Source organism: Pseudophryne corroboree, chromosome 4, assembly GCF_028390025.1.
Source record: "Pseudophryne corroboree isolate aPseCor3 chromosome 4, aPseCor3.hap2, whole genome shotgun sequence".
Classification (NCBI taxonomy): Eukaryota; Metazoa; Chordata; class Amphibia; order Anura; family Myobatrachidae; genus Pseudophryne; species Pseudophryne corroboree.
The window spans coordinates 72,872,544-72,895,198 of record NC_086447.1 but is presented as its reverse complement, the minus strand read 5'-3'; the positions used below and the strand labels follow the sequence as shown (position 1 = coordinate 72,895,198).

Sequence of the window (22,655 nt, the reverse complement as noted above, 5' to 3'; positions counted from 1 at the left end):
ATGAACTTATATGTGACATTTCTGCTTTAAACGTATAGTATAGTATAAGTTAAGCTAACTGGATAGTTACTTGTGATGATTTTTATGTCGTGTTCACTTCTAGGCTGGATCCCAAGATTCATCTCCACACACCTGGCCGTCACCGCTAGGGCCAATGACACTACACTTAGAGTAATGGATCCTGTTGACTGGCGTGTGGGTGATGAGGTGGTCCTGTGCGGAGCAGACCCCGTAAAGCTGGAAGAGGTCCTAACCGTACACAGTATAAATGGTACACAAATCTCCGTCAGACCACCCCTGAGGTATATAAGTTATAGTTATATAATTAATATTATTTTTAAGTGAAGACTATCAGCTTTTATTTGAGAGCATTCACATCCAAATTGGAGAATGTGTTGAGTAATTATAGCTCTTTTCACTTCCTTGGAAGCAGCAGTGACAGCACGGTATGGTGATGTACTGTAGCAGGAGGCGTCTATTACAAGCAGACACCTCCTGCTGCAGTAATGATCCCACCTGTGTTCCAGGAGGCAGCATTGGATCAAGGCACTCGCCATCAGGCGGCTTGCGGCACCCACGGTCCGACACTGATTCCAGGAAATCTCCATCCTTTGACAGATCCCTGACCTCTTCCCACCCCCTAAACAGAGGTGGTACGCCTCAGTTTCTCCAAATGGAGCCAGTCGCCGCTCCTTTCGCATGCACAAAGTACTGAAAATTGGTACTTGGCAACAATGGGCACAGATGCACCCCCCAACGAATGACCCCCAACACGCGCTCCAAATGCATATCAAACAAAACATCCTTAGGCTGCAAAAAAAAAATTGCCAGATAGAGAAAAAAGTTTGGAGAAGGCTTGGAATGGCTCATGGTCCGAAGCATACCACATCTTCTGTAACACACATAGGAGGCAGCGTGATGCCATGTTCTTGCATGGCAGTCACTAGTTATTGATGATGGGACAGAAGACAGAAGCAGCCAGATGAATTCTGAAGTGTATAGAGAGATAATGTCCGCTCAGATTCAGTCAAATTCTGCAACGTTGATTGGACGGCGCTTCACAGTACAGGTGGACAAAGGGCCAGATACAGCACGGAATGCAGTTACGACCGCATTTGCATGCTGAATTCTTTTGAAGTGTGCACAAGCGCAGAAGCCGCACTGCGTGTGCGGGCACGGTAAATGCAACGGCATCTAACATGTTCAAACACCTCTGCCTGTTTGACAGGCAGAGGCGTTCACGGGACAGGAGGAGGCGTCATGGCGGAGTTTTAGGGGTGCAGTCTGGACAACGCAGGTGTGTCCAGACCGTTTTTGCGGCGGGCCACAGTGGCTGCGTAATGCGAGCCTAAACATGGGGGAGCACCGCCATCTTGCGATGCGCTTGCATGTTTGCGGAGACGGGGGGGGGGGGGGCTGGCATGCGGGGTGGACGTGCCCTATGCTGGGTGTCCCCCCTCATGTCACAGTAAAGAGTTGTAGGTGAGTGTTTTTTCGCACACTGAATCGGGCCCTATGACTGTACTGCGGAAGCAACCCAGGAGGATTTTAAGGCAACACAGTGGAATATTCTGCAATGGTCAAATCAACCACCTGATCTCAGCCTAATGGAACATGCATGTCACTGGGTTGGGTGCTAAAGGCTGACGGTCAATATCCCAGTAGTCAGAATTCTGACAGCAGAATCCTGACGGTCACAGTGCCAACGGATCCTGGTAAGAATTGTAACCCTAATGCTAACCCTAACCATCTCCTTCAGCAGCCTAACCCTAGCCCTCCCCTCCCACAGCCTAACCCTAGCCCTCCCCTCTCACAGCCTAACCCTAGCCCTCCCCTCCCACAGCCTAACCCTAGCCATTTCCTCCCACAGCCTAACCCTAGCCCTCCCCTCCCACAGCCTAACCCTAGTCCTCCCCTCCCACAGCCTAACCCTAGCCCTCCCCTCCCACAGCCTAACCCTAACCCTTTCCTCCCACAGCCTAACCCTAGCCCTCCCCTCCCACAGCCTAACCCTAGCCCTCCCCTCCCACAGCCTAACCCTAGCCCTCCCCTCCCACAGCCTAACCCTAGCCCTTTCCTCCCACAGCCTAACCCTAGCCCTCCCCTCCCACAGCCTAACCCTAGCCCTCCCCTCCCACAGCCTAACCCTAGCCCTCCCCTCCCACAGCCTAAAACTAACCCTCCCCTCCCACAGCCTAACCCTCCTCTCCCACAGCCTAACCCTAGCCCTCCCCTCCCACAGCCTAAAACTAACCCTCCCCTCCCACAGCCTAACCCTAGCCCTCCCCTCCCACAGCCTAACCCTAGCCCTCCCCTCCCACAGCATAACCCTAGCCCTCCCCTCCCACAGCCTAAAACTAACCCTCCCCTCCCACAGCCTAACCCTCCTCTCCCACAGCCTAACCCTAGCCCTCCCCTCCCACAGCCTAACCCTCCCCTCCCACAGCCTAACCCTAGCCCTCCCACAGCCTAACCCTAGCCCTCCCCTCCCACAGCCTAACCCTCCTCTCCCACAGCCTAACCCTAGCCCTCCTCTCCCACAGCCTAACCCTCGCCCTCCCCTGCCACAGCCTAAAACTAACCCTCCCCTCCCACAGCCTAACCCTCCTCTCCCACAGCCTAACCCTAGCCCTCCCCTCCCACAGCCTAACCCTCCTCTCCCACAGCCTAACCCTAGCCCTCACCTCCCACAGCCTAACCCTAGGCCTCCCCTCCCACAGCCTAACCCTACCCCTCCCCTCCCACAGCCTAAAACTAACCCTCCCCTCCCACAGCCTAACCCTCCTCTCCCACATCCTAACCCTAGCCCTCCCCTCCCACAGCCTAACCCTCCCCTCCCACAGCCTAACCCTAGCCCTCCACTCCCACAGCCTAACCCTAGCCCTCCCCTCCCACAGCCTAACTCTCCTCTCCCACAGCCTAACCCTAGCCCTCCCCTCCCACAGCCTAACCCTAGCCCTCCCCTCAAACAGCCTAACCCTAGCCCTCCCCTCCCACAGCCTAACACTAACCCTCCCCTTAGTGCTTAATCCTAAAACTAACCCTAACTCTGAAACTCACCAGCGGGATCTGTCGGCCTTGTGACCGTCAGGAGTCTGACTACATACCGCTTCACTTGCTTAAGACAAAACTAAAGGCAGAAAAAACAGCAATTGAAGACATCTGCAGTAAAGCATGACAAAGGAGGAACACCAGCATTGCAGACTTCAGGCAGTCAGTGTCTGCAAAGGATTCTCCACAAAGTATTAAAAGACATTTTATTCATGAGCATGTAAATTTGTCTAATCACATTGAGCACCTAAAAACGGTACTGTGTCTAAAATGGTTGCAATTTCTAAATGTTTCATACAATATTTTTGTTCAACCGCTTGAATTAAAGCCGAAAAAATTGTGGTGGTGTAAGGAGCCAGGAAGACAGTGTTAGCATCCAAATATATATGTATGTGTATATACAGTATATATTTACACAACATTTGTGTGTAGCCGGTCTCATGTAGCAAATATATATCCAGGGCCGCCATCAGGGGGGTGCTGGGGGCACAACTGTCCCGGGCCCAGCCTCTCTGACAGAGAGAAGAGGGCCCGGGATGCTCATGCAGCATACAGAGGATACAGTTATTCAGTTATACATGAGCCCTCTAGTATCTTAAATAACTGTCTCCTCTGAGGGGGTGGCCATTTTGGGAGGGACGTATTTAATACAGCTGAAGGAGGATGGGGGAAGCAGCAGAACAGCGGAGATGGAGGCAGGGAGGCAGCGGCATCAGCATCCCAGGCCCTCCCGACAGCGGCACATGTATGTATGTATGTATGTATGTATGTATGTATGCATGCATGCATGCATGTGTTTGTATATATTACACACACACACACACACACACACACACACACACACACACACGTTAATGTTAGCTGGTGCAATTCTAACGCTGCTCCACAATGGGGGGCCCTGCCTATTTTGTCAGTCTCGGGCCCCGCAATTTCTGATGGCAGCCCTGTATATATCCATTTACCTCGCTGCACGTATGCATAAGTAAAGTCTTAACTGGAATAGCTGGAGGTCACAGAGGGAGAGCCCCTTGAAGAAGTCTAAAGGCCGAAATGCGTTTGGAATCTCCCTCTGTGACCTCCAGCTATTCCAGTTAAGACTCTCCATAAGCTTTTTTATATCTTGATTTCTCTTACGTCCTAGAGGATGCTGGGGACTCCAAAAGGACCATGGGGTATATATGGGATCCGCAGGAGCTTGGGCACACTGAAAAGACTTTGACTGGGTGTGAACTGGCTCCTCCGTTTATGCCCCTCCTCCAGACCTTAGTTAGACTTTGTGCACAGGAGAGACTGGACACACACTAGGGGAGCTCTACTGAGTTTCTCTTGAAAAGACTTTTGTTAGGTTTTTTATTTTCAGGGAGACCTGCTGGCTACAGGCTCCCTGCATCGAGGGACTGAGGGGAGAGAAGTCAGACCTACTTCTACTTAGTTAAGGGCTCTGCTTTTTAGGCTACTGGACACCATTAGCTCCAGAGGGTTCGATCACTTGGTGCGCCTAGCTGCTTGTTCCCGGAGCCGCGCCGTCACCTGCCTCACAGAAGCCAGAAGAAAGAAGCCAGGTGAGTATGTGAAGATCCGAAGACATCAGACGGCAGAAGACTTCAGTAACGAGGTAGCAGCGCAGCGGTAGCGCTGCGCTCCATGCTCCCACACACTTCACCAACGGCACTTGCGGGTGCAGGGCGCTGGGGGGGGGGAGCACCCTGGGCAGCATGTTACTGGGGTCTTAAAGGGCTAGCAGACAGGCATTTTCAGTGCCCGGGCTCCGTTTTCCATACCCCCGCCAGCATAGCAGTTTGAATTTTTGCGGGACTGAAGCGCGCCGGGAAGGGGCGGGGCTTAGCCGCACAGCTCACCAGCGCCATTTTCTCTCATCCACAGCCGCTGCATGAGACGCTGACCCGGAACCTCCAGGCTCCATTCAAGTAAAAGGGAGCAAAACGAGGGGGGCACAGATATTTGGTACTTATATTTTAATTAGGAGCAGCGCTATCAACATATATTGTTTTGGTGTGATATATGGGCGCTGGGGTGTGAGCTGGCATACTCCCTCTGTATTTTCTCTCTCCAGGCTTCCTTGAGGGTCTGTCCCCTGGCTGAGGCAGTGTGTGTGTATGTGTCGGTACTACGTGTCGGCATGTCTGAGGCTGAGTTCCTCCCCGGAGGAGGTTGCTGGGGGCGCAGAAACGGGGCTGGAGATGACTCTGTCGGCACAGCCGACACCTGATTTGGTTACTATATTAAGTGCACTTAATGCAAATATGGCCTCATTGTCTAAGAGGTTGGATAAATCTGAGTCTCAGACACAAGTGTGGAGGAAATCCATGGAGGATGCTTTGACTCAGGTGCAGGCCCCGTCAGGGTCACAAAAGCGTTAGTTTACCCAGATGGTAGATACGGATACTGACACGGATTCTGATTCCGATGTTGACTTCAATGAGGCTACTTTACACCCAAGGCTAGTTAAGAGTATTCAGTACATGATTGCGGCTATTAAAGATGTTTTACGTATCTCTGACGAACCTGCGGTGCAGGAAACAAGGATTTGTTTATTTAAAGGGAAAAGGCCTGAGGTGAAATTTCCCCCCTCTCATGTAATGAATGCTCTTTGTGAAAAGGCTTGGGAGTCGCCGGACAAGAGATGGCAGATTCACAAGAGAATTTTCATGGCGTATCCTTTCCCCTCTGATGACAGGGAAAAATGGGAGTCGTCTCCGAATGTCGACATGCTCTATCCCGTTTGTCTAAGAAGGTGGCGGATCGCAAGCTGGAGACGTCTTTGAAGGCCATTTTCGTTAATACGGGTGCATTACTCAGACCTGCTGTGGCGTCGGTATGGGTGAGTAGTGCTATTGCTAAATGGGCTGATAATTTAGCTCCTGATATGGATACCCTTGATAAAGATAATATTCTTTTGACTCTTGGTTATATCAAGGACGCTGCAGATTACCTGAAGGATGCGGCGAGGGATGTTGGTCTCTTGGGATCAAGAGCCAATGCCATGGCGATCTCGGCCAGGAGGGCGCTGTGGATCCACAAATGGAATGCTGATGCCGACTCCAAGAAAAATATGGAAGCTCTTCCCTTCAAAGGTAGTGTCTTGTTTGGTGACGGCCTGGCTGACCTGGTGTCTACCGCGACTACTGGTAAGTCATCTTTTCTTCCTTATGTTCCCACACAACAGAAAAAGGCACCCCATCAGCAGATGCAGTCCTTTCGACCAAATAAATACAAGCGAGGAAAAGGCTCGTTCTTCTTCGCTTCAAAGGGTAGGGGAAGGGGAAGAAAGTCGCCTGCAGTATCAGGCGCCCAGGACCAAAAGTCCTCCCCCGCCTCTACCAAGTCCACCGCATGACGCTGGGGCTCCCCTGCGGGAGTCCGGACCGGTGGGGGCCGTCTGCGGATCTTCAGTCAGGTCTGGGTTCGTTCGGCTCTGGATCCTTGGGTCTTAGACATAGTGACCCAAGGGTACAGACTGGAATTTCAGGAGATGCCCCCCAACCGGTTTTTCATGTCGGCCTTGCCAGCTTCTCTTCCCGAAAGAGAGGTGGTAAGGGATGCGATACAAAAGTTGTGTCAACAGAGGGTCGTGGGTTCAATCAGGCTTGGATCTTTGGGTCCTAGACATAGTGTCTCAGGGATACAGGCTGGAGTTTCAGGAGATTCCCCCTCACCGCTTTTTCATTTCGGCCTTACCAGTGTCTCTTCCGGACAGGGAGGTGGTGAATGCAGCAATACAAAAGTTGTGTCAACAGAGGGTCATTGTTCCCGTTCCCCCGTTTCAACGGGGGGAGGGGTTCTACTCAAGCCTCTTTGTTGTACCGAAGCCGGACGGTTCGGTCAGACCGATTCTGAACCTAAAAGCCCTCAATCCATACTTGAAAGTTTTCAAGTTCAAGATGGAATTCTTCGAGCTGTGATCTCCAGCCTAGAAGGGGGGGATTTTATGGCGTCAGTCGACATAAAGGATGCCTACTTACACGTCCCGATATATCCTCCGCATCAAGCTTTCCTCAGATTTGCGGTGCAGGATTGTCATTACCAATTTCAGACGTTGCCGTTTGGGCTTTCCACGGCCCCGAGGATTTTCACCAAAGTCATGGCGGAAATGATGGTTCTCCTTCGCAAACAAGGGGTTACAATTATCCCGTACTTGGCGAGGTCCAAGGAACAATTGTTAAGAAATGTGGATTTGTCTCTGGCGGTTCTGCGACAACACGGTTGGGTTCTAAATTTGCCAAAGTCTCAGTTGATTCCGGCCACTTGGCTGCCCTTTCTGGGCATGATTCTAGACACGGAGTTACAGAGAGTGTTTCTTCCGGAAGACAAAGCTCTGGAACTACAGACATTGGTCAGGGAGCTTCTGAGGCCGACAAGTGTGTCAATTCATCAATGTACTCGGGTTCTGGGGAAAATGGTTGCGGCGTACGAAGCCATTCCGTTTGGCAGGTTTCATGTGGGATCTGCTGAGCAAATGGTCCGGGTCTCACCTGCACATGCACCGGAAAATAAGTCTATCTTCCAGGGCCAGGATTTCTCTCCTGTGGTGGCTACAAAGCTCTCACCTTCTAGAAGGGCGCCGATTCCGAATCCAGGACTGGGTCCTACTGACAACAGATGCAAGTCTCCGAGGCTGGGGCGCAGTCACCCAAGGAAGAAATTTCCAGGGGAAATGGTCAAACCAGGAATCTTGTCTCCACATAAATGTTCTCGAGTTAAGAGCCATTTACAACGGCCTGCTACAAGCAAAGAGCCTTCTTCAGGGTTGGCCTTTCCTGATCCAGTCGGACAACATAACAGCGGTGGCGCATGTAAACCGTCAAGGCGGAACAAGGAGCAGGGCGGCTATGGTGGAGGCCACAAGAATCCTTCGCTGGGCGGAACAGCACGTGAGGGCTCTGTCAGCAGTCTTCCTCCCGGGCGTGGACAGCTGGGAAGCAGACTTCCTCAGCAGACACGATCTCCATCCTGGAGAGTGGGCTCTTCACCAAGAGGTATTTGCAGAAGTGACGAAGCGTTGGGGAATTCCTCTGATAGACATGATGGCTTCTCGCCTCAACAAGAAGCTTCCGAGGTATTGTTCCAGGTCAAGGGACCCCCAAACCAGTGCAGTGGATGCCCTGGTGACTCCGTGGGTGTTTCAGTCGGTGTATGTGTTCCCTCCGCTTCCTCTCATTCCAAAGGTGCTGGGGATCATACGACGAGCAAAGGTTCAGGCGATTCTCGTCGTTCCAGACTGGCCACGCAGGGCCTGGTATCCGAATCTTCAGGAATTACTAGTGGAAGATCCTTGGCCGCTTCCTCAAAGAGAGGACCTGTTACTGCAGGGACCATGCGTGTTTCCGGACTTACCGCGGCTGCGTTTGACGGCGTGGAAGTTGAGCGCCAAATCTTAGCTCGAAAAGGTATTCCTGGGGAGGTCATCCCAACTCTCCTTAAGGCTACGAAGGAGGTTACGGCGAAACATTATCACCGTATTTGGAGAAAGTATGTTTCATGGTGTGAGACCAAAACTGCTCCTGCTGAGGAATTTCACTTGGGTCGGTTTCTCCATTTTTTGCAGGCAGGCGTCGATGCAGGCCTGAAATTGGGTTCCATCAAAGTGCAGATTTCGGCTTTATCTATTTTCTTTCAAAAGGAATTGGCCGTCCTTCCAGAGGTTCAGACTTTTGTGAAGGGAGTTCTGCATATCCATCCTCCATTTGTGTCGCCGTGGGTTCTTGAAGTGGTCTTGCAGTTTCTTATGTCTCACTGGTTTGTGCCTTTGCGTAAGGTTGAGTTAAAGTTTCTCACTTGGAAGGTAGTCATGCTTTTGGCTCTGGCGTCTGCCAGGTGAGTGTCAGAGTTGGCGGCCTTATTTTACAAGAGTCCATATTTGATCTTCCATTCGGATAGAGCAGAATTGAGGACTCGTCAACAATTTCTGCCGTAGGTGGTTTCTTCGTTTCACATTAACCAACCTATTGTGGTGCCTGTGGCTACAGATGCTGTGGCAGTTCCAAAGTCTCTTGATGTTGTAAGAGCTTTGAAAATTTACCTCGCCAGAACGGCTCTTACCAGGAAAACAGAGGCTCTGTTTGTCCTGTATGCTTCCAACAAGATTGGAAATCCTGCTTCTAAGCAAACTATTGCACGCTGGATTTGTAGTACGATTCAGCATGCTCATTCTTCGGCTGGGCTACCGTTGCCGAAGTCAGTTAAGGCCCATTCTACCAGAAAAGTGGGCTCGTCTTGGGCGGCTGCCCGAGGGGTCTCGGCACTTCAACTTTGCCGAGCAGCTACGTGGTCGGGTTCAAACACCTTTGCTAAGTTTTACAAGTTTGATACCCTGGCTGATGAGGACCTCATGTTTGCTCAATCGGTGCTGCAGAGTCGTCCGCACTCTCCCGCCCGTTCTGGAGCTTTGGTATAGACCCCATGGTCTTTTAATAGTCCCCAGCATCCTTTAGGACGTAAGAGAAAATAGGATTTTAGTACCTACCAGTAAATCCTTTTCTCCTAGTCCGTAGAGGATGCTGGGCGCCCATCCCAGTGCGGACTGTTACTTGCAGTGTATTCTTGCTGGTTAAATTTGTTTGCACACGGGTTGTGTATTAGTTGTATTCAGCTTGTTGCTGTTGTTAATTCATACTGTTATCAGGTTTCCTGATACTCCGGTTGTACGGTATGTTTGTGGTGTGGGCTGGTATGTTTCTCGCCCTTAGTTTAAACAAATATCCTTTCCTCGAAATGTCCGTCTCTCCTGGGCACAGTTCCTATAACTGAGGTCTGGAGGAGGGGCATAGAGGGAGGAGCCAGTTCACACCCAGTCAAAGTCTTTTCAGTGTGCCCAAGCTCCTGCGGATCCCGTCTATACCCCATGGTCCTTTTGGAGTCCCCAGCATCCTCTACGGACTAGGAGGATATATATATATACTACAACTTCAGCACTCACCTAATAATATTTCAAACTGTAAATCATCTGAATTCAGGGGATGCTAGTTCTAAAATGCTGCAATACAGTAGTTTGTAAAGCTGAGCAGCCCCTGCACGGCCATTCCCTATTGGTCAGTCCCTACACTGAGGGGCAGATGTATTAACCTGGAGAAGGCATAAGGAAGTGATAAACCAGTGATATGTGCAAGGTGATAAAGGCAGCAGCCAATCAGATCCTAACTGTTAATTTACATATTTGAGCTGATTGGCTGCTGCCTTTATCACCTTGCACATATCACTGGTTTATCACTTCCTTATGCCTTCTCCAAGGTTAATACATCTGCCCCTGTCTTTCAAAAACATGAGCATTGCTCTCAGGCATCTTTTGGATTTTAAATACACAGTATGCTTCTATCATGGGTTTAGGCCCTGTCCCAGTCTTTTAAAGAGACAGGAACCACACCCAAGCATATCAGTTAATAAACACCTGGGGAATTTCTGAACATGTGACTTACATATGGAAAATAGGGGTGCAAGAAAAAGTGTGGCCACAAAAATTTTATATAAGCAATAGGCTTTAACCCACAGCACCCATACATCCGTGGTGCCAGTGGTATTGAGTCCCACAATCCATAGACTTTGTATTATGCAATGGGTGCGAATAGTCACAGCTTGGCACAGCAAGTCACTGCCCTGATGCGTTTATCTGTGCATACACATCGCGGCAAAGATGAACGCTGCTACAACTGCAGGCAGTGAGTCAAAAACACGGCAGGGTCAATTTAGTTAGAAACAAATTAACCTACCGATATGACTTTTGACTACGCAGAGGAAATCCAAATGAAGTCTATGAGAACGTGCAGTCTGTATGCTGCAGGGGAATAATGACAACTAGAGATGCTCAAAAATCTAAATTGGCCACTTCTAGGGCCTTGAACCTGATTGTGGCTTGATCTGGTTCTATGGTATGATCTGGTTCTACGGCATGATCTGGTTCTATTTCTATGGCATGATCTGGTTCTACGGCATGATCTGGTTCTATGGCATGATCTGGTTCTACGGCATGATCTGCTTCTAAGGCCTGATCTGGTTCTATGGTATGATCTGGTTCTACGGCATGATCTGGTTCTATGGCATGATCTGGTTCTATGGCATTATCTGGTTCTACAACATGACCTGGTTCTATAACATGAACTGGTTCTACAGCATGACCAGGTTCTACAGCATGATCTGGTTCTACAGCATGACCTGGTTCTACGGCATTATCTGGTTCTACAGCATGATCTGGTTCTATGGCATGATCTGGTTCTACGGCATGATCTGGTTCTATGGCATGATCTGGTTCTACAGCATGATCTGGTTCTACGGCATGATCTGGTTCTACGGCATTATCTGGTTCTACGGCATGATCTGGTTCTACAACATGACCTGGTTCTATAACATGAACTGGTTCTACAGCATGACCTGGTTCTACAGCATGATCTGGTTCTACGGCATTATCTGGTTCTACAGCATGATCTGGTTCTACAGCATGACCTGGTTCTGCAGCATGATCTGGTTCTACAGCATGACCTGGTTCTACAGCATGATCTGGTCTACAGCATGATCTGGTTCTTCGGCATGATCTAGTTCTTCGGCATGATCTGGTTCTACAACATTATTATTATTATTATCCTTTATTTATATGGTGCCACAAGGGTTCCGCAGCGACCAATTACAGAGTACATGAATAATCAAACAGGAAAACAGCAACTTACAGTTGATGACAGTATAGAACAAGTACAGGGTAAATAAACATAGTTACATCAGCAGATGACACTGGAATAAGTATCAGGTGGCAGAAGACTGCTGGAGTTGATGCAGTTGAAGATTATTAAAGTAAGAAAGGATAAGCACATGAGGGAAGAGGGCCCTGCTCGTGAGAGCTTACATTCTAAAGGGGAGGGGTAGACAGACAGGGGTGACACAGATGGGCATGACCTTGTTCTACAGCATGATCTGGTTCTAAGGCATGATCTGGTTCTATGACCTGCCAATAGTGAGCCAGTAATTTACATTCATGGTTCAACATTAACTCAAACTTATTTCCTTACTATAGATATGATTATGGAATTTTGGAGCAATACATAGAAGCGGACTGGGTGTATCTGAGGCCCATTGTAGCGTTGCTGACCAGAGATATTACTGTGAAAGGGAACCTGACAGAGCAGTATATGGCCCGTCACCGCCGCTGCCGGCAAGCCGGAGTCCCACGTATGTACTTAGATGCAACATATTCCGTCTACATATACAGGGATTTCTTTTTTTTAATCTTCTAATTGACCATTATGTAATGTGTAGGATCATTTCTTAGAAAGCAACAATTCATTAATTTATTAATGGAGTTTGCAAAGTCTTCAACAAGCACAGTGATACAATAGCATTATGTAATTATGTATGGCGGGGGTACTTCCGGACGTATAAACTGACTAGAGCAGTGGTTCTCAAACTATATGTTGTGGCACCCTGGGGTGCCTCGGGAGATTTGACTTGGATGGGTGGTCCAGGGCCAATTCCAATTATTTATGGTCAATGTAATTGGCAAAACCAGTGCTGGTGGCTTCCAATCATGCAATATGTGCACAAATAGAAGCAAATCTTGTCCCCACACCACATAACGGAACCTAATGCTAACATATAAACATAATTTACTTAATTTAATATTTCTTTCTACATTTCTTAATAAGAAACTTTTGGCCTAGGGGTAGTGCCATGAAAAAAATGTCTAATGCTCTAGGGTGCCGTGATTCAGAAATGTTTGGGAACCATTGGCCTAGAGTTTTATGTTCCTGTAATGTTCCCTAAGTAGGAAGTGCCCCATAATATTACACAACGCATTCATGCTATAATTAACGACACAGACAACTGAGCTATGGCGAAAGGGTCTCCGCCAATCAGCTGTAGCCTCAATAAATAAATGAGGGCAGCTGTATGCCCCAGTGCTCAAAGGTCACTTAGATCGAACCCCTCTAACCTGCCTCCAATAAACAGGTCCACATAGTGGTGGTAAGCCCTTATAACCTTACAAGCGCCTTGAGTCCTGTTGGAGAAAGAGCGCTATATAAATAAAATTATTATTATTATTATTATTATTAACCTACCATAGCCTAAAAGACACAGCCCATACTATTACCCATCGGATAAGTAAAACACTTATTCCGCCTAACATACTGTATAAACATTAACCATTGCATTCCCAAGCCGTACCATGACACAAAAAAGGGCCATTTAATAGTATTACAGAGCTCTCGGCCCTCTTATAAGTTGCAGCTAATATCATACTTAGCTACTTCTACAATATACCCCCTGGGAGGAGGAGGTGCAGAGGACTTTGTGCCATGAATCACGTCATCTCTCCCCTGTCCCTGTACTGTTAGGGGGAACAAGTTCCACCTCCTCCATTGCCCTGCACAGTAATTCCAACAGAAAAGCCCGCCCCATCAACCTACGTCAATTGATGATGCAGGCGGCGCTAGTGTTACTGATGAGTTGCAGCCACCTCCCCCTTCCTCAGGTCCTGGTGGCTCCATGGTCCTCCTCCATTTACAGCCCACCCCTCATGGTACTCACACACACTGTCGTTCATCCCCTCTTCAGGTCCCAGTGGCTTCATTTTCTGGCATGGCGTATGTGATGTCATGTTGTCACCGTTCCTGAAGGGAAGAAGAGCCATGAAGAGGAGCAGGGGGGTGCCAAAAACACTAGCACTGGCTCTGTCTCCGATTAATGTGATAGGGGGGAGGGGGGGGAGGCAGGAAGGTGGCATGGTAAATGAGTTCCACCACCTCTCCTGTACCACTTTAAGCCCTGACCATGATGATTCAAGTCATCGCAAATCATTTCATCAGTCCCCTCGACCACCCACCTCACTTTTGATCCATTAGGGTCCTCTACATTCCTGGGAGCCTATTTCGGTAGTCTTTCTAAAATCTTGTAGTTTGTACAGTATAATGCCTGTGTAGCCCTCAGTTCAGGGTGTGCGAGGTGGGAGGTACTGTAGGAGCCATCTGGGCAGTAACTAAGATTGTGGGGGATAAATCTAACTTGGCATGCCTAAACCAATTGCAGGGAACCTGAACACTTTCCCATTGGTGGAGCAAAAATACATCAGTGGTCATCAGTGGAGGCCAGGCACACCCTTGCCAAGACCCCTGAGTGTGCCTAATTCCAGGGGTTAATGGTTCTGTCCATTAAAGGGAGAAAAGCCCCATGCCCAGAGCACACTGGCGTTTCTCCCCTCACGAATGGTCACGTTAGTATTGTGTTCACTTTACCTCTAGATGCATTATTTTAGGTAATACTTTTTGGCTCATAACGATTGTCCGCGTACAGTTGTCATGTTCTAATCGTATTTCCATGTCCCCTTTAGATATTTCCGAGTGCCGTTACGGTAAAAGTGAGAAAATCCTGGGATCCCAAGATCTGGGTTCGGTTTTTATCGCACAAGCCTTGAAGGATGAGCCCAGTCTGATCCAAATTTCTGGAGTCGGGTTCCTGTACGCCGGGCAGACTTTTAGGAAGCCATTTTGCGCCCTCAGCATTGTCGGCGATGTTCCCATGTGTGGTATGAAAGAGTTGCCCTTCCAGAATTATACAGTATGTCAAAAGGAAACTGTGATCCATACTGCCAATTCTAATTCTTAAAGAAAAACTGCCATACTGCCTCAATACACCATGCGGCTCATAGCGCTGGGCGCGAGTAAGCAACACCGTGCGATGTAGCATAGACATATTTTCTTTCAATTTGTGTCTTATTCGCACAGCAGATGCAGCGACATACCACTCAGTCTGTACACAGTCTGTGCCAGAGACACTGGGCTGCCTGCGACTGTAACCGCACTGGAATTAGTTTTAAATATGTGCAAAGTCACAGATGAAGCACAACGGAACTTGGCGTGAGAAAAAAGCCGCAGCTGCTGCATCACAGCACTTCCTATATAGATTCAGACTCAGTCGCACACAGATGTTCAAGTGTCACACATCAAATTAATCGGTGCAATCTCTAGAAGCGATTTTATCACATCCGATTGTTTAATTTGTGCGACTAAAACGCCCATTCGAGTGAAAAAGAGGAGTGTACGGGACAAGGCGTGCCGAGAAGGCCTGTTTGGCGCAACTGCGGCAATAGTGTATGAGGACACATCTGTATCTGCAAAAAGACATGCTCATAATGGCTGAATACAATATGCCATAGAGTAGACTACACTTGACAGTTTTCCATGAGACAGCAATGGAAGAATGTAATGTCTCTACACCACCACCTGCCTCTAAAAAGTGGTACTGCAAGATGGTGTGCAGCTTATCAGGGTAGTACTCGAGGATCCAGCTAACACGTAAAGGTTCTGGCCCAGTCACAGATATATTTGTGTCTTAGGGGGTTATTCAGAATTGTTAGCAAACCAAAAAAGTTAGCAAGTGGGCAAAACCATGTTGCACTGCAGGTGGGGCAGATGTAACATGTGCAGAGAGATTTAGATTTGGGTGAGTTATATAGTTTTTGTGCAGGGAAAATACTGGCTGCTTTATTTTTACACTGCAATTTATATTTCAGTTTGAACACTCCCCACCCAAATCTAACTCTCTCTGCACATGTTATATCTGTCCCACCTGCAGTGCACATGGTTTTGCCCAATTGCTAACTTTCTTGATTTGCTAACAACTCTGAATAACCCCCTAAGCTCCTAGCCAGAATACTGTGGTTACAACTTTTACTCAGTGCACCCCTGCATAGCATGACACAACATCACCATGCAGTAGTACATAGAGCCTTTACCTGGACATATCCCGTTATTTTGTATACAGGGTAAACACTGGCTGCTTTTGCATGGAGCCCTCAAATGCTGGACAGATTTATTTTTACACTGCAATATAGATTTGAGCTAGGATGCACATCTCCAAAGACTATCGGGCATATTTATCAATATTATTTTCATATCACCTAAATGTACTGATGGGCATTTGGAGGAGAATTTGCAAAAATATCCTCCAAGGCTTTATTATTGCAGTTTCAGTAAGAAGATCGCATTTCCCATACTTGTCATGTGAAATGCGATCTACTTCAGATTTACTCAAATCTAACTGTAGAAAAATACCGGAGGGAGCCCTGTGATAATAATGCTATCTTCAGATGGCGTTATTAGAGCTTACCCCCCATTTCACCTACTCTAGCTCAGCCTTTCCTGCCTGCAGGACAGCCGGTCAGCGATACGGTGAGGGCAGCCGAACAGCTGATACAGTGAGGGTAGCCGGTCAGCTGATATGATGAGAGCAGCCAGTCAGCTGATACAATAAGGGCAGCGGTCAGCTGATCGCTGTTCTCTATAACCCCAAGCATCTGATCAGTGAACTGCTGTGAAGTCCTGATTGGCATCTCACTCTACTGTATAGATCTGATGAACGGGGTCACAGGGACCGTCTGGGCAAAGGCTGGAATGAAGGGAGCACATGCAGTAGTGGATTCACTGCATTCTTTCCTACTGATAGTCACTGCTGGATATGGTTACATTGGTGTTACATGTCCTGCTTTGGAGCAGGTTGCACACCCGGACTAGTCCTGAAGCCCTGGTGTTCCATCAGCACAGACTGATGTCTGAGCCTAACTCAAGAGCTGTCATGATACCAATTTATATACAATCCTACACCTTGCCGTCTAATAGTGCTTATTATTATAGACACTGGGGCTGGGGTCTGTATTTCCCAGTGTGATATGATCTGACCATGGAGCTTCTGGATAGAAACGTCCTCTCTTCTCTGGTTGCAGGCTCCTACATACGAGGGTGCGTTGTAAGGAATACCTTTGCTCGTGGCATCAGCCTCTCTGGGATTTCACAGTTCACGGTGGAGGAAAATATATTCTACAATACTAAAGGTCACAGCCTGATGATTGGTGAGTCGGAGTTACTGGGGTCTTAGATCCACTGCTGGAGACATCTAGCCATGGGATGTCAAGTATAAAAGACGGCAACCAGGCATTTGCGTTTATTCCATGTGTTTAGTCTAAAATAAAGCGCTTAACTAATAAATACTTATTCCGCCTTACACCGTCCTGTGTTAGCACTAGGTCATTACCACTAGAGATCCCAGCCAATGGTACCTGCGCAGATTTCCAGCCATTACGGCGTGATTTCCATACCGTAACTGGCAGAACTATGGGTGTCTGATGCCGGGGTCCACGCACACTGGTGGTCATTCCGAGTTGTTCGCGCGCAAGCTGCTTTTAGCAGCTTTGCACACGCTAAGCCGCCACCTACTGGGAGTGAATCTTAGCTTAGCAAAATTGCGAACGAAAGATTAGCAAAATTGCGAATAGACACTTCTTAGCAGTTTCTGAGTAGCTCCAGACTTACTCGGCATCTGCGATCAGTTCAGTGCTTGTCGTTCCTGGTTTGACGTCACAAACACACCCAGCGTTCGCCCAGACACTCCTCCGTTTCTCCAGCCACTCCCGCGTTTTTCCCAGAAACGGTAGCGTTTTTTCGCACACACACCCATAAAACGGCCAGTTTCCGCCCAGAAACACCCACTTCCTGTCAATCACACTCCGATCACCAGAACGAAGAAAAAACCTCGTAATGCCGTGAGTAAAATACCTAACTGCATAGCAAATTTACTTGGCGCAGTCGCAGTGCGAACATTGCGCATGCGCAGTTAGCGGAAAATCGCTGCGATGCGAAGAAAAATACAGAGCGAACAACTCGGAATGACCCCCACTGAGAGGACCACATATCTTTGGGAAGGGGCTAAATTCACTTCACTGCGATCGCCACAAAGTTCCACCGGAACAGCACTTTACAACCAGTAACATTAGGGGGATATTTAAAAAGTTTGGAAAGTGATAAAGTAGAGAGAGCTAAAGTACCGACCAATCAGCTCTCATTTTTCAAACACAGCCTGTAACATGGCAGTTGGCAGTTGATTGGTTAGTACTTTATCTCTCTTTACTTCATACTTACCTACTTTTAAACTGTCCTCTCCGGGAAAAGCCTGGTTGTCAATGCTGAGCCAAGAAGCCCTTGTGCAGTGGCAATGGTTAGAGACCCAGGCGGAAGACTCTTCCTCAGTTCTGCTAGATGGGCCAGGGGGAATGATAGGTAAAAATAGATTTGGAGCAGAGTTTCATCTGAGCAGCTTTCATTAAAGTCTGAGAGCCTGGAGTGCTGGAATGTGATTTATTTTTGCATGTGATAAAGTGAGAGGATCAGCGAGGAGGGGAGAAAGGTCACACTAGAGAGGATTCCCTAATTTGTGACGCGGATGTTTGCACTGGATTTTCAGGAAAACATTTGGGATGCTATTTGCTTACTCTGGCCACAGGGGATGTATAATGTTATGTACAGTGCCACTGCAAGCACAGACTCAATAAAGTCCCTTGCAGCAAAAATTAGACCTTATGTTCTATAAAAGTGGATCAATCTGACAATGGGGGTCATTCCGAGGTGATCGTAGCTGTGCTAAATTTAGCACAGCTGCGATCATTCACACTGATATGCGGGGGGACGCCCAGCACAGGGATAGTCCGCCCCGCATGTCAGTGCCGCCCCCCCCCTTCCTGCAGAAGTGCAAAGGCATCGCACAGCGGCAATGCCTTTGCACTTCAAGAGTAGCTCCCGGCCAGCAGTTCCGTAATAATTTTATGAATTGTTGCTATGTACTAATAGCCTAATGCTGGAGAGTTCACAGGAAAAAAAAACACAAAACTGTGTGGATATGTGTATATATATATATATATATATATATATATATATATTTAATTGGTGATATTTAATTGATCATCACGCCCGTCTCCTGTCTAAAGGGTGATATTCAATTGTTTCTGGTTTTAATACTGATCGCGCCATATAGAGTTCGGGCTTAGCTGTGTAAATCAGCTAAACCCGACCATAGTACTGGGCTCAATCGTGAAAAGTGCTGTTTGGTCGCCCAAATGGGTTACTTTTCGTACATTTCAGCTCACCACCCCACAGGGTGCGAGCTGAAATGTAGACACCAGTGGCCATCGCACCCGAACGGAGCTACAATTGAATAGCTCCATTTGGGCGCCATCTAGTGGCTGCTGGCGAGAATAGAATTAAATCTCACTCAATGGGGGTGATTCCGAGTTGTTCGCTCGCTAGCTGCTTTTAGCAGCATTGCACACGCTAAGCCGCCGCCTACTGGGAGTGTATCTTAGCATAGCAGAATTGCGAACGAAAGATTCGCTAATTTTGTCGTAACGATTACCCCGCAGTTTCTGAGTAGCTCCAGACTTACTCTGCCATTGCAACCAGCTCAGTCCTTTTCGTTCCTGGTTTGACGTCACAAACACACCCAGCGTTCGCCCAGCCACTCCCCCGTTTCCCACGTTTTTCCCTGGCACGCCTGCGTTTTTCCGCAAACGCCGTGAAAACGCTGAGTATCCGCCCAGAAACACCCACTTCCTGTCAATCACACTCCGATCACTTCAACGATGAAAATTCTTTGTTCTGCCGTGAGTAAATCTACTAAGTTTTGAGCTAAAATACTTAGCGCATGCGCACTGCGTACCATGCGCATTATTGCATTAATCACTCCGTTGAGAAAATCGGCAACGAGCGAACAACTCGGAATGACCCCCAATGTGTTATAAAGCATTATATTATTATGATATATGCTTTGTCTGTTTGACTTTATCACAGGAGAACATTCAGAAGACCACAATAACGTGAAACATAATCTGTTTATAAGGATTTCAGGAACCACTGGCCTCTCTAACATTGAGACGCTGGCGCCTGCCGCTATTTATATCAGATCACCTTCTAGCGCCATAGAGGTAAGAGGGTACATCCAAAAATATGTATTTTATCCCCATTATGTGTATTATGTGCATTGAATCCGTCTCCATATTCTTAATTGTTCTGTGTTCCAAAACATCATATACTGTACGTAACGGAAAAGGACAACAAGAATGACATCATCAAAAGGTATACAAGGTAGAAATGTATAAACATAAGAGACTTATCTAGGTACACAGTGTACACAGTGTATAAGGGGTGAAAAATATTCAGTGTATTAGTTAGGTATTTAGGGATGCAAAAATGTTTCGCCATAATAGACTAGAAACACTACCAGATTTTCTACTAAGGGAGGAGTTTTTTTAGAACTGGTGATGTTGCTCATAGCAACCAATCAGATTCTAGCTAACATTTATCAAGCTGCTTCTAGAAGATAATAGAATGTGATTGGTTGCTATGGGCAACATCACCAGTTCTAAAAAAACTTCCACCTTAGTAAATGTATCCCTGTGTATCTATGTTACCAGGGCCACACCTACATATTGGAGATTGTAATTGAGCGATTGTTTGCTACTGCGCATACGCAAACCCAAGTGTCTGATGGCATTCACAGTTGTGTACTGTGTGGCTAACACTTGAAAAGTGGTTTCAGGGCAGTTTTAACTAGTGATGAGCGCCGGAAATTTTTCGGGTTTTGTGTTTTGGTTTTGGGTTCGGTTCCGCGGCCGTGTTTTGGGTTCGAACGCGTTTTGGCAAAACCTCACCGAATATTTTTTGTCGGATTCGGGTGTGTTTTGGATTCGGGTGTTTTTTTTCAAAAAACCCTAAAAAACAGCTTAAATCATAGAATTTGGGGGTCATTTTGATCCCAAAGTATTATTAACCTAAAAACCATAATTTCCACTCATTTTCAGTCTATTCTGAACACCTCACACCTCACAATATTATTTTTAGTCCTAAAATTTGCACCGAGGTCGCTGGATGGCTAAGCTAAGCGACCCAAGTGGCCGACACAAACACCTGGCCCATCTAGGAGTGGGACTGCAGTGTTACGCAGGATGGCCCTTCCAAAAAACACCCCCCAAACAGCACATGACGCAAAGAAAAAAAGAGGCGCAATGAGGTAGCTGTGTGAGTAAGCTAAGCGACCCAAGTGGCCGACACAAACACCTGGCCCATCTAGGAGTGGCACTGCAGTGTCACGCAGGCTGGCCCTTCAAAAAACTACTCCCCAAACAGCACATGACGCAAAGAAAAAAAGAGGCGCAATGAGGTAGCTGTGTGAGTAAGCTAAGCGACCCAAGTGGCCGACACAAACACCTGGCCCATCTAGGAGTGGCACTGCAGTGTCACGCAGGCTGGCCCTTCAAAAAACTACTCCCCAAACAGCACATGACGCAAAGAAAAAAAGAGGCGCAATGAGGTAGCTCTGTGACTAAGATAAGCGACCCAAGTGGCCGACACAAACACCTGGCCCATCTAGGAGTGGCACTGCAGTGTCACGCAGGATGGCCCTTCAAAAAACTACTCCCCAAACAGCACATGATGCAAAGAAAAAAAGAGGCGCAATGAGGTAGCTGTGTGAGTAAGCTAAGCGACCCAAGTGGCCGACACAAACACCTGGCCCATCTAGGAGTGGCACTGCAGTGTCACGCAGGCTGGCCCTTCAAAAAACTACTCCCCAAACAGCACATGACGCAAAGAAAAAAGGCGCAATGAGGTAGCTCTCTAACTAAGATAAGCGACCCAAGTGGCCGACACAAACACCTGGCCCATCTAGGAGTGGCACTGCAGTGTCACGCAGGCTGGCCCTTCAAAAAACTACTCCCCAAACAGCACATGACGCAAAGAAAAAAAGAGGCGCAATGAGGTAGCTCTGTGACTAAGATAAGCGACCCAAGTGGCCGACACAAACACCTGGCCCATCTAGGATTGGCACTGCAGTGTCACGCAGGATGGCCCTTCAAAAAACTACTCCCCAAACAGCACATGATGCAAAGAAAAATTAAAGAAAAAAGAGGTGCAAGATGGAATTGTCCTTGGGCCCTCCCACCCACCCTTATGTTGTATAAACAGGACATGCACACTTTAACCAACCCATCATTTCAGTGACAGGGTCTGCCACACGACTGTGACTGAAATGACGGGTTGGTTTGGACCCCCACCAAAAAAGAAGCAATTAATCTCTCCTTGCACAAACTGGCTCTACAGAGGCAAGATGTCCACCTCATCATCATCCTCCGATATATCACCGTGTACATCCCCCTCCTCACAGATTATCAATTCGTCCCCACTGGAATCCACCATCTCAGCTCCCTGTGTACTTTGTGGAGGCAATTGCTGCTGGTCAATGTCTCCACGGAGGAATTGATTATAATTCATTTTAATGAACATCATCTTCTCCACATTTTCTGGATGTAACCTCGTACGCCGATTGCTGACAAGGTGAGCGGCGGCACTAAACACTCTTTCGGAGTACACACTTGTGGGAGGGCAACTTAGGTAGAATAAAGCCAGTTTGTGCAAGGGCCTCCAAATTGCCTCTTTTTCCTAACAGTATAAGTACGGACTTTCTGACGTGCCTACTTGGATGCGGTCACTCATATAATCCTCCACCATTCTTTCAATGGGGAGAGAATCATATGCAGTGACAGTAGACGACATGTCCGTAATCGTTGTCAGGTCCTTCAGTCCGGACCAGATGTCAGCATCAGCAGTCGCTCCAGACTGCCCTGCATCAGCAGTCGCTCCAGACTGCCCTGCATCACCGCCAGCGGGTGGGGTCGGAATTCTGAGCCTTTTCCTCGCACCCCCAGTTGCGGGAGAATGTGAAGGAGGAGATGTTGACAGGTCGCGTTCCGCTTGACTTGACAATTTTGTCACCAGCAGTTCTTTGAA

General features: G+C 47.9%; 1 protein-coding gene across 1 annotated transcript in view; it reads left to right on the top strand.

Annotated features, from left to right (window-relative positions):
• PKHD1 (PKHD1 ciliary IPT domain containing fibrocystin/polyductin) overlaps positions 1 to 22,655 on the top strand; it is a 985,750-nt gene that overhangs the window by 445,699 nt on the left and 517,396 nt on the right. The window contains exons 38-42 of the mRNA XM_063919219.1: positions 104 to 302; positions 12,068 to 12,222; positions 14,378 to 14,572; positions 16,769 to 16,894; positions 19,662 to 19,795. Of these exons, the coding sequence (XP_063775289.1) occupies positions 104 to 302; positions 12,068 to 12,222; positions 14,378 to 14,572; positions 16,769 to 16,894; positions 19,662 to 19,795 (809 nt within the window). The remainder of the gene's footprint in view (positions 1 to 103; positions 303 to 12,067; positions 12,223 to 14,377; positions 14,573 to 16,768; positions 16,895 to 19,661; positions 19,796 to 22,655) is intronic.